The 12,228-nt window shown below is 45.7% G+C and overlaps 1 protein-coding gene across 2 annotated transcripts in view; it reads left to right on the plus strand.

Moving 5' to 3' along the window:
- Positions 1-1,656: 1,656 nt before the first annotated feature.
- Positions 1,657-12,228, plus strand: part of HMGXB3 (HMG box domain containing 3) — a 48,685-nt gene continuing 38,113 nt past the window's right edge. The window contains exons 1-5 of one of the 2 annotated variants that reach the window (XM_012727852.1): positions 1,657-2,162; positions 5,143-5,284; positions 6,215-6,389; positions 9,262-9,759; positions 10,755-10,853. In XM_012727852.1, the coding sequence (XP_012583306.1) occupies positions 5,145-5,284; positions 6,215-6,389; positions 9,262-9,759; positions 10,755-10,853 (912 nt within the window). In that variant the 5' untranslated portion in view covers positions 1,657-2,162; positions 5,143-5,144. Of the gene's footprint in view, positions 2,163-2,193; positions 2,502-5,142; positions 5,285-6,214; positions 6,390-9,261; positions 9,760-10,754; positions 10,854-12,228 lie in introns of those variants that run through there. The other variant, XM_012727853.1, reaches the window with a different exon arrangement.

The following is a 12,228-nucleotide window of genomic DNA, read 5'->3' on the forward strand; positions in this document are numbered from 1 at the left end:
CATGTGGGTCACCTCGGGGGCGGGATCGAACTCATGCGGAAGTGGCTTTAGCTTCTCAGTGCAGTGCTTTAACCCGCTGTGCCACCAGGGAGAGCCCAACCTACTAATGATTTTAAGTAAGGAGAAAATGTTGTGTGAGGTCCTCCCTGGTGGCTCAGTGGTTAAGTCTCAGTGCTATCACTGCTATAGTCAGGCTGCTAACCAATTATGGTGTGTTGCCTGCTGCTCCCCTTAGCAGTGTATTTCTGTATTCCACCTTTTCTGCTCCCCAGTCTCCCCTTACATCCCAGTGCTTCTATACAGAAAAAAGAAAAGACTGGTGTGTGAAGAATGGAATTGAAGGATATAAGAAAAAAAAAAAAATCCAAGAGGCTAGCTAGGAAGCTGCTAGAGGTGTCTCTGGCTGTGAGATAACGGTGGCTTGAATTACTGTAAAGAGTGGAGATTGTTCAAAATCGTGTTTGGGGCTATGTTTTTTGCAGGTATTGCTGATGGACTGGTTGTCAGGTATAGGAGGGGTCAAGGCCCAGATTTCTGGCTTGAGCACTATACAATCCAGTGGATGGTGGTGCCATTTACTAAATGAGAACCAACTTTTGAGGAGATGAGAACCAGTTACTGAGGACTACTTTGGAAACATGATTTGCTACTTTTCAAGCTTAATACAGATTCCATGTGGCAGTGTTACAGGACATCCTGTAACACTGGGACTGGATTCAAACTCAGAGAGATTGACCACAAAGCCACTGTTCTGAACACTACAAAGTGTGCTATATGTAGCTTGTTCTGGGGACTGCCCAATGTGGAGAGAAAATGTAGTAAAAGTTAAACCACATCAATCTAAGAAATTGGAACTTTATTCTACACGATAGAGTAGACATCGGACGGTTTTAATAGGAAGTGCACTAATCAAACAGAAAATCAAAAAAGAAAGAAAAATCAATCTATTATGTGGAGAACGCACTAAAGGGGGACAAGAGTGGAGGTGGAAAAACTGCAGCAGTCCAGGCAGGAAATGATGGTAGCTAGGAGGCTGGTGACAACAGTAGATGGGGAAAAGCAGGCAGAGTGAGGCTAGTCCTTGAACAAATGTAGGACAATTTGTGACATCGGGACGGAAAAGGCCATACACGCCTTATCTGATTGCGGAGTCTCTCCACCTCATCATTCAGCTCGAGTCATTCCAGGAACTCACCGCCATGACTGTGTGTGGGACGGACTGAGGTCACAGCACTATGGTAAAGAGGAAGGTTGGACGCGGTACCCTATCCAGAATGAGTGGGGACAAACGGAGGATGGCTGGGGTCTGGCTTTGAACGCGGGGCTCGGAGCGTGGTGCTGGGAACTGCCCAGGGCCCGACTAGGCTCTGAGGTGTGAAGCGGGCTGCAGCCTTCAGACGCAGCCGCGCCCAGTTACCTGAACGCCCCGCAGCAAGGCCCGGAGGGCTGAGAGGCCGGGCGTCCCACTGCGGACCTGCGACCACAGCTTCCTCCTCCGCCCGGAACCTCTGGCCGGAAGCTGTCCGTCCGCCTTAGCGGGCCGTCCAAAGCCTCGATAGTAGTTCCTTTGGGTCCGCCTCTTGGCTAGCGTGGACTGTTGCGCTTGCGCACCGTCTAGCACGCAGTCACGCGCCGCCGGCCGCTTCCGGTGCGCCGCGAGGGCCGCCGGGACGGGTCTCCCTGGCGATCCGCGCCGTGCTGGTGCTGCTGCTGCTACTGTTGCTGCTGCTCCTGGTGCTCCTGCTGCTGCCACCGCTAAGCCGGTGCTGCGGCGACGCCGTGTCCCTGCTGTCTGTTCCGGGCTCCCCGGGGCTTGACCCCCGGGGCCCTCGGCAGGCGTCGTCGGTGAAGAGCCGGCGGAGCGAACCTGTATTCCCACGCCCGCCCGCTGGACCCCATATCGCGACTCCCAGGGGGGAAGCGAGAGGAGCTGTCGCGACTCCGCGCCGTGTGTCGCCGGGCGGGGCCGCGGGGCCGGGGCTCCTCCAGCCCCCGGGATGCGCGCGCGAGCCCACGCCTCCACTTCCTTGTTGCCCCTGTTACGACTGGAGCCGCCTCTCGCCGACTGCGGGGAGCGCGAGCGCGCGGGCCAGCCCCCTCGTCCAGCCCCGGGGCCGGGCGCCTGCGGGAATGTGAGCCGCGCGCCTCGCACGCTCCTCCGGGTAAGTCCCGCCCTCGAGCCCCGCGCCGCCGACCCGCGGAGCGACCTCGAGCTGGTGTTGCGGTCACCAAACCTGAGTCCCTTCCCCAAAGCGAGAACTGCCAGCCTCGGCCTCCGCTAGCTCTCGGCCAGAGACCCCGCTCGCTCTGACAGCTCTTGGGGATACCTGGGGCTCATGCGGAGAAGGGGACCAGCGGAGTCAAACCCGTGGCCCAGGACTGAACCGGCAAGGCCGTCTCCTGCGGTTCCGAGGATGGGCTCATGGAACTGTGCAGATGTCTCGCTGATTTCGAGTCTGCCGGAAAAGCAGTTTTGCAGATGAGAAAACTTGAATGTTAGAGTATGTAGTTTGTTCAAGGTCATAGAACTCCGCGGGTGCTATTAAAAATAAAGGTGTGGTCTAAAATTAAAATCCTGTCCACCAGAGCCCTTGGTTTTAACCTTTGCATTACGCTGCACCCTTCCTACCCGTGTTTTTGCATTGCTCTACTGGGGCCTGGTATCAGAAAACAAATTTGCACCTTGAATTAAAACGTGGCAGTCAAAACCCTGGATGGTGTTTTGCTGCCCCATATTCCAAAGGTAGTTGTGATGGCTTTGTTTGCTAATTGCTTTGCTTTGGGGGCCCTTATGCCATTCTTTGCAGATGCTCTCCAGCAGTTACTGCTTTTCTCTGCCAGGCTCACAGTGGCTGAGAAGCCAAGTATTAAGGGCAAAATCCCCATTGTTCCACATCGCCTTGATTGGAACTCTGGTTTCTCTTCTCCTTCACTGACCTCCTGCTTCCCTAGCCAATTTGTGGGTTATGTCCTCGCCCCTGCACTATGACTGCTAGAATGAATGGTCATTTTTTCTGTTTTTTATTTTAGTGGGAAGAGAAATTATTTAACGATGCCACAGAATTATACCTTTAGTATAATGTGGTCTGGAGTATAATTGCAGGTGAACTGTTTGCATTTTTCTTGAAGGATTTTTATCTTCCCCAACATTCTCAAGTTCTTTTCTTTCTGTAAACTTGGTATACACTGAGTTCAACCTCTTATCACACAAGCGGAATAAAGTGAAATTTAGGATGGGAAATGTACTTGTTGGCGATTACTTAGTTAGAGTTTAGATTTGATGTGGAGTTCTCTTTCTCATTATACCTTATTTGTGGAAGGAGAACTAAGTTCATCATCTGATGAACAGGCTTTGTAATAACACTGCTGGGCCCCAGAATCCTAAATACTCTTCTGAAAGTTTTTCAGTAGCAATCACGTTATTTCCTCTCAATAAAATTCATGTGGTTTCTGGAAACTTTCTTCCAGATGGGTTGAGTCTTGTGGGTAAAACTCCAAATGAGGACGTGGCCACAAGTAAACGTACACTTCTTGAACCAACAAGTATTTTTATGCCTTTGTTTTCCCAGGAAAAGCTATTAGTAGGTTTTTTATTTTTAGGTCAGTGCTAGAGAGCTAATACCAATATGTCAAATTACCATTTATACTTGCACTGCCTAGTTCCATAGTCACTAGGTCTACATGGCTATTTAAGCTAATTGCAATTAAACAAAACAATAAATTCAATTCCACATTCACACTAACCATAGTTTAGATGCTCATTATCTGTAACTACCTATCATGTTGGAGAACATGGACGTGAACACTTCCATAATCACATTTTATTGATAATGCTGCTTTGGAAGTTGCCAGTGGAGATGGGGAACAGTGTAGTATAGGAGGTGGCTCAGAGAGTTGGGTTATTGGATTAAAAACCTGGTTTTCAAGTTCCTATTTGGATATAGTGGCCTTGGGCAGGTTGCTAAATGCTGAGCATTTCAGCCACAGATGGTTCATCTTTAATAATCCTTTTGGATAGTATGTGACTTCTGTGATCTCCTTTGAGCTTTATTATTGTAAATCTGTGCTAAGGTGATGGGCCATCACTCTTTGTTAATAGGAGGAAATAAAAGCTGCTAAAGAACCTACCCAAAGTCCCACAAGCTGGCAGAGTATACACTTAGGCACTGATTGCATGTTTGAATTGAATGAATAACTCAGTGAAGCAGTTTGTTTGAGGTGATGAAGCATGAGGGAGTGACTGAAACTTCTGATTGCTGGCCAGGTGTTCTTTTTACATGCTATCAGGTGGAATTCTTGAAATGTGGGTGGTAATAAGTCTTTGAGCTGAGTATCCTATGAGTGATTAATAGTGAAGGCCATCAGGGAGAGCCCTTGTCCATTTACCTTGTCAGGGGAATCACCTGGGCCACTTAATAAGCATGCAGATCTCTATATTGCAGAGATTCTGATTCAGAACAGCTGGGGTAGTACCCTGGAATCTGTGCTAGAAGTACCGTAGTACCTTTTTAGGATCTATCCACTTTGAGAAATGACTGAGCCTTAAATCCCTGACGCAAACAAGAGATCACTGGATCAGGAAACACCTGTCTCCTTTAGGGTTGATTTTTTTTTTTTAAGGATTTATTTCTTTATGCATACAAGAACCAGGGTATAGGCCAGAGGTGTCGGATGAGAGGACTCACCAGAAACAGTGGGGAGCAGAACAGGCAGATAGACTGAAATACACCGCTGATGGGAACAGCAGGCAAGACAATGTGGGTCAACTCCCTGGCTGGCTGGGAGGCCATAGAGTTGATTCTTGAGACTTTTTTTTAAATGAATTTACTTTTAATAATACTGACCAACTTTTTAAAATTTATTTATGCATACAAGAACTGGGGCACAGACCAGAGGTGGGGAGGGGCGTAGAGGATTCACCAGAGACAGAGTGGGGAGCAGTATAGGCAGATATACTGAGAGACACTGCTGAGGGGAGCAGCGGGTGGGCCAGGAGAGGTCTGCTGGGCCATGTGGGTCACCCCGCTGGCAGGGGATTGAATTTGTGCTACAGTGGTTGCGAATAGCTTCACAACATTGCACTTTAACCCGTTGCGCCACCAGGGAGGGCCCAAAACATGTTTGTGTTTGACTTTCCTCTAGCCATGGATGCATCATCATATGATGGTACTGAGGTAACTGTCGTGATGGAGGAAATTGAGGAAGCCTATTGTTATACCTCCCCTGGGCCACCGAAGAAGAAGAAAAAGTATAAAATACATGGAGAAAAGGCCAAGAAACCCAGGTTAGCCAAATACATGTTTTGGTAACTGCTGGCAGAAGCTGGTGCAGTGCTGTATTGAGCAAGACTTGTAGGATGTGCAGAGTCACTGGAAGTGCTTGGTCTGTCATTGAAGTCCCCCAGAGCACTGGGGTTAGGGAAAGATGGATACTGGGAGTGGGACAGGCTTATTGATGCCAGGATTTCCCATTCCTGGGCAGGTCTTGGTTATGCCTCCAGGCTGTGACAGGAGATTGCACCATACAAATGTTGGAACCTACGTCAAAAGAGCTATTATTTATTAACGTTACCATTATTGTTCAGCTATTTAAAGTGGGGCATTAATAAGGAGTAATATGTACTACCAACGATGTCTATAGGGAGCGTCCCAAATTGTAGCCCTAATCTCCTTCTCAACTGGACACTCCAAAGGTCCTGTGGAGGTCTCCTCATTGTGGGTCACTTTGATGTTCAGTTTACTTCACTCTCAGCCTTGAGGAGGCCATTAACCAGTGAGGTGACCAAAGGCTGTGTGGAGGAGTGAGAGTGATAACCAGACTTTGTGGTCAGCCCTTGAGTAATCTTATCTTGAATGTGAAGTGACAGGACGCTGGTCTTTTTTTTTTTTTTTTTTTTTTCACGTTGGGTTTTAAAGCCTGTCAGGTTTAGGAGGCACCTGCTTAATAGGTGCCAGGCAAGCGGGCCACGGAAAAATAAAGTAGACCAGCCTTTGCTTCTCTGAGGGAGAAATGGCCTCCTGTACGTGATCTGGGGTTGTTGCTTACATGCTACTTAACTTCGGTCCCTATTCAGATAAATGCTTTGAGATGAAAAGGCTTGCTTTGTGTTGCCTTGTTTTCTACTCATATCCTTATGCTGTTTATTTACTGGGATAAATATAAGGACAAATGAGAGTAAGTTATAAAAATAAGGGAAAGCCTTATGTTTCCTCAGGTCGGCCTACCTTCTGTACTATTATGACATCTACCTGAAAGTGCAGCAGGAACTCCCCCACCTTCCTCAGTCTGAGATCAATAAGAAGATAAGTGAGAGCTGGCGACTTCTCAGTGTGGCGGAGAGGAGTTACTACTTGGAGAAAGCCAAACTAGAGAAAGAGGGTTTGGATCCTGTAAGTAATCTTTTCCCCATTTATTTTGGCTCTTGGTTCAATGGTGAAGCCTTGGGGAAACAGCTTCCTGTTCTTCATTTTCTTTTTCAGGGAAAACTTTGAGTTTAGTTATTGACTTTTTTGAGCTTGGTACTGTCTGTCTGTTTCCATTTGGATGATGCCACGTGCACTCTTGTCCTCCGCTTGCAGCAGTAAGTGAAGCTGACGTTCTCTGAAGTGAGCCTTAGCTTCCTTTTCAGAATTTTAACATAATTGTAACACCTTTTCCTTACAGGTAGTTAGTTTTATTTTCCTTTGATAGCGTAGTTCATGTAGGTATTTCTCCTATGCTGTGAGTTTTCACGTGAGAAGTTGAATGTGCTGTCATTCACTATCTGCTGGCTGCCATCTATTGTATGTCGTCAGCACGGACACGCCTGTGTGATGGCCGATGCCACTGCTTTGTATAACTCCACATTCTTCTGTTATCCCTGGTGGTTGTGAACTAGGCTAGAAGCAAAATGTGAGATTAAAATCAAAGATGAGGGAGGAGACAGATCTGGGATGCTTGGATAGAAGAGCAGGAAAGGAAGCATTTTGTGCATGGACAGCTGTTACCGCTGCTGGGGCTGTGCGTTTTCAAACCAAAATTCCTGTAGGAACATTAACCTTGTTCTTGCAAGCAGAAGCCTTGTCCCTGAGCTCCTTTTTTCAACGGAAACAGTTGTCTCTGGCTTCTTTTCTTCTTTTCTCTGCAACAGAGCAGAGGTGCCTCAGGACTGCCACAGCCGTGTTAGAACAGGCTGCATTTTCCCTTAATGGAACCATCTCCTCTATCATTGAGGTCTTTGCTTGTTTGTTTTTATTGGCTTGTTCCTCTCTCTGGCAGAGCTTTGTGTTACCTACAACAGCAGAGAGGCCGCTCGGTACTCCCTGCTCTAAGCCATGGTGGGAAACAGTTCCTGTGGAGAGGGGAGGCGGAGTCCTGGAGAGGTACACATGCTCCCTTTGGCTTTCCCATTATGAAATCAACAATCTTTTGGCCCGTGATTCAAGAAAAGTTGATCGAATCCTAGAATGATAGTTTTAAAACTAGATTAATGTAGGCTCAGTCAGATTTTTTTTTAAGTTTAAGTCATCTGCAATGGTTTTTCCTTGTCCATATGAAAATTTATATGTACTATCATCTCCTCCACTGTCACCAAGAATATTAACGGATTAACTTTGATAATAACCACTGTGATTGCAGAAGAATAACTTGAGTCTTAGTTTCCTCATTTGCTTTGTTTAAAATCAGTCATATAAAAAACCTGCTTGAGGTTTTACAGTCCACTTGTTTGGTCACTATTTCTTGTTAGTGGATAAAATGTTGAGTGGCCATATAAGAGAAGGTGACATTTTTATTGTGTTTGGATTCGTTGATTAAGTCCAGATCATCCTATGTACTTGCCGCCATTTAGTTTTGTTCTTACCCATGTGCTTCAGAGTGACCTGAGAAAGTCACTTCTGCATTATCGGCCAGTAAAGGCTCCATAGAGGATTCGGTCTGTCTGCTTTCATGTGTCATCTGAGTGCTGCTTTTAACTTTCATCTCTGAGTGCTTCCTTTGTACCCTAAGTAGTCACATCGACATCTTGCTTTTGATTTATTTAAGGATCCTTTTGTAATTGACTTAGTGTTCCTTCTTTTAAAAGATACTTCTGAAATTATTTTTTGTTCCATTTAATTTTGGTCTTCACTTAACTGTTCACTTTGAACTTTTCTGTAGCTTTCAATTTAGATTGAAAAATAAAAGCACCCTTTTTTGGTGCCAATTAGCTGGCCAGGGTTGTGTTTCTAATACCTGGGTCTCTGTGGTCCATGGAAGACCTGGCCTGGAGTACCAATTTCACTACTTACTAATTTTGTGTTTTGAAAACATTTACATCTCTGAGTTTCAGTTCTCTCAATTATCAAGTGGGAATAACAATAGTATCTAACTTAGTAGCATTGTTCTTAAGATCAGGAAAGTATTTTCTGAACCTTTAGATTTTAAGTCAGTATTTATATTTCATTTGCCTCCAGTATATTCAGACCCTCTCAGATAACCCCTTCCATATACACATTCTCTCATGAAATCTTTGCTTCATGATCTGTTTGTCCTCTTATGTATAAGAGGAGCAGCCAGACTGTGAGAGACCATTCTGTCAGAATCCTTGCTCACTGCTTTGAGTTCCAACTTGTTGGTGTTGATTGTAATTTGGGCTATTTTAGTTTTTATTGTGCATTAAAAATAATGGTGTTTAAATCTTCTGTTGCTTTGGGATTGAAAGCTACCAAAGCTGGAAAGGAACTCTTAAATGGCCAGATGGGGCAGCACGGCCTAGAAGGAGAAGTATTTTTTCAAGACCTGCAGTTCCACGTTTGTCCCTTGTGTGATTGAGCATATAAGCTGCATTGATTAAAGTGTGACTCTTATGAAAATGACATTGTTAACACAGGCTGACCCCTATCTAAGTCTTAGGTTAATAGACAAGTGTCTGGTTCCTTTTGCAGAAAAAAACGTAATTAGTAAGTGCATAGCTGGGGCTCCCCAGTGGGCTCGGGGGTTAAGTCTTAGCACTATAACCCCTATGGCCTGGGTTCAATCCATAGCCAGGGAATTGGCCCACGTGGCGTAGAGACCTCTCCTGTCTTGCCCACTGCCCACCTTGGCAGTGTATTTCAGTGAATCTTACAGTTCTGCTCTACATTCTCTGTGGTAGGTCCTTGCCCCCGCACCTCTGGCTTACGCCCCAGTTCTCCTAGGCAAAGGCAAATTAAAAAAAAAAAAAAGAAGATGAAAAAGTATATAGCCATGTGATCTAACTCTCTCTCTTTGCTTATTTGTCCTTCCTGGCATCCTTATCCTTAGAATTCTAAGCTCTCTGCCCTGACTGCTGTGGTTCCGGACATCCCAGGTTTCCGCAAGATCCTCCCACGCTCAGATTACATCATCATTCCCAAGAGCAGCCTACAAGGGGATCGTAGCTGCCCTCAGCTAGAGTTGTGTGTGGCCCAGAACCAGATGTCACCTAAAGGACCATCTCTTGTGTCCAACACTGCTGTGGAGACCATGTCCAGCCATGCAGGCATGGCGGAGCAGTGCCTGGCTGTGGAGGCCCTAGCCGAGGAGGTGGGAAGCCTTGCCCAGCCCAGTGCACTACAGGAGATCACCACCTCAGAGATCCTCGGTCAGGATGTGCTCCTGGAGGAGGCGTCCCTGGAGGTAGGGGAGAGCCACCAGCCTTACCAGACAAGCCTGGTCATTGAAGAGACCTTGGTGAATGACTCGTCAGACCTCCCCCCGGGAAGCCTGGCTGTGCCCCACTCCCAGGTTGGGGAGAGCATGTCAGTGGTAACAGTCATGAGGGTAAGTATCTGTGGGACTAATGTCTTTTGCTCTATGTGGAATTACTGAAAGGCACTAGCCCTGCCATTGTGATTCTGCAGTGGTGGAAAGTGAGAGCACTGGTGTGTACTCCTGTTAGTGCTGTGGTCCTGTAGGGATTTTTTTATCCCTGGATTTGCTGCAAACTTCTCTTAAGTTTCTGGGGCACTCTCGCCAACTTTGGCCCAGCATAGCCAGAATTTTCTTCACTCAGGTGGTAATTAATGTGCATTAGCAGGAGCAAGAAAAATGGTATTTGTGCTCCTTAATGAGTCAAAGCCAGCATGTGTCAGACTGTTAGTATCATTCAAAATGTTGAGTTCTCTGAAGATCGTTTCAGCAAAACACAAGTAGTCTCTTGGACTGTTTAGGAAGATTTTTCAAGTGGTTTTCATGGATACAGATTAAATAGAAATGTCTCTTCAAGACCAGGGTGACCAGACTTCCCCAGAAGGCCATGACATACTGGCTCTGTGTCATGCAGAGGGGACAGCGGTTTTAGGATCCTGGTACAGCTAGGTCTTCTGGAAGTGGGGGAGCGGCCCCCCATACCCTCTGTTGTCCTGAGGAGGATGGCATCCTCGGAGGGGTAGCATTCCCCTCAGACTGAGAGGACTGGCATGCCACTACCCCTCTGCCATGAGTAGATGAGAGTAGGCACACCTGCAAAGGAACCCAGCCCACAGTGGCTGCTCAGCGCTGCTCCTGGTAGTGAAGCACGCCTGGCCTGGCTAAGTGTTTCCAGTGTTTGTGGGATCTTAGGAGCCCCGCCTTTCTGACGAGGGTAGCACATTCCCCGTGTTACTGACTTTCTCCTGTTCTTAATTAAGTATTTTGAGATGATGATAGATTTATTTGATTTTACAAGCACATAAGATAAGCACATGGTGGTCATTGAACTGGATCGGACCTTCCATGTGTGGGTGGCCCTGGACAGTCGTCACTCTTCGTAAAACTGCCTTTCCCTGTGCCCGCAGGATTCCGGTGAGAGTAGCTCCTCTGCGCCAGCCACACAGTTCATCATGTTGCCTCTTCCTGCGTACTCGGTTGTGGAGAATCCCACCTCTATCAAGCTGGTCAGTGTGGGGGGAGCTGGTGGAGGTTGGGGCTCTCTAAGAACTCACTCCCCGATGACTTTCTGAAAGTCTCACAGCCTTGGGACACTGATACTGGCCAAGGTCTTAGAGATGAATGGTCCAGGTGCTCTTAACTGGGGCTTGGGAGCCAGGTTAGGGGAGGGCCATGGAGCTCCAAAAGAGAAATAGCTTGCTTTCTGGATGATTCACTGGTCTGTGAATCCAATAGGAACAAAGACCCTGTTCTCATTGGATTTTCAGTTAATTTTTTTTTTTCCTTTTCTGTCGCACACTACAGCATCTGGCTGAGATGTAGCCCAGTATACTTCATGTCCTCTTACCCTGTCGCAAATGGTTGGAACTTTTCTTAAAATAGGCGATCACTACTAGTATATAGTAAGGCAGTTGATTTTTTGCTGAGCTCATGTGTTCTGGCGCCTCTTAGTAGCTTGGTACATTTTTTATGTAGATGATCGTGTTGTCTGAATAAAAGTTTCGTTTCTTCCTTTCTGCTCTGGATTTCTTTTTCTTGCTTTATTTCCTGGTCTAGGTTCCTCCAGGGCAATGCCGAATGGAAGTGGTGAGAGCAGATATGTTTGACTTTATTCTTCATCTTAGGGAAAGACTCAATTTTTTACTATTGGACATAATGTTAACTGGAGATTTTTCATGGAGACCTTTATCCAAAGTAGGACACTTTCTTCTAATATGTGAAGATTTTGGGAATGGATGTCAAAGCATTTGTCAATGCTTTTTCTGTCTGTTGAGATAGTTGTGCGAATTTTCCTTTTTAGTTACTGTGGTTTATTTGATTGCTTTTCAAATGTTAAACCAACTGTGTTCTTGTAAAAATCCTACTTGGCAATGATGTGTCTCTTGTATATTGTGTTTGAGTTGCTAAATTTGGCCAAAAAGTGTTGATTTATGCTTATCAGAAATATTTTCTAATTTCCTCTTGATTTATCTATTTCTTGGATTTTTACTTTTTTGTGTCATGCATTTAACTTTTATTAAATAGATAAACATTTTAGGATTGTTATGTCCCTTTGATAAATTGACTGCATTATGAACTAACTGCTGTCATTGGCAGTATACCTTATGAAATTTTCTTTGTCTGATAGCCAGTTTTCTTTTGATTGTTGTTAATAGCAAGATACATCTTTCTCCATCCCTTATTTTGAATCTTTGTATTTAAAGTGCTTTTTGTTGGTGCCATGTAGTTCTAAAAGCAAGATCTGTCTGGCAGTCTCTCAATTCTAATAGTTGGGTCATTGTGATTATTGTTTTGGTTAGGCTTATAGCTATCATCTTAAAATGTTTTCTTTTTGTCCTTTCAGTTTTGTTATGCTTTCTTTTGCATTCATTGAATATTTTT

This window comes from Condylura cristata, unplaced genomic scaffold (assembly GCF_000260355.1).
Source record: "Condylura cristata isolate star-nosed mole 26May11 unplaced genomic scaffold, ConCri1.0 scaffold00021, whole genome shotgun sequence".
NCBI lineage: Eukaryota > Metazoa > Chordata > Mammalia > Eulipotyphla > Talpidae > Condylura > Condylura cristata.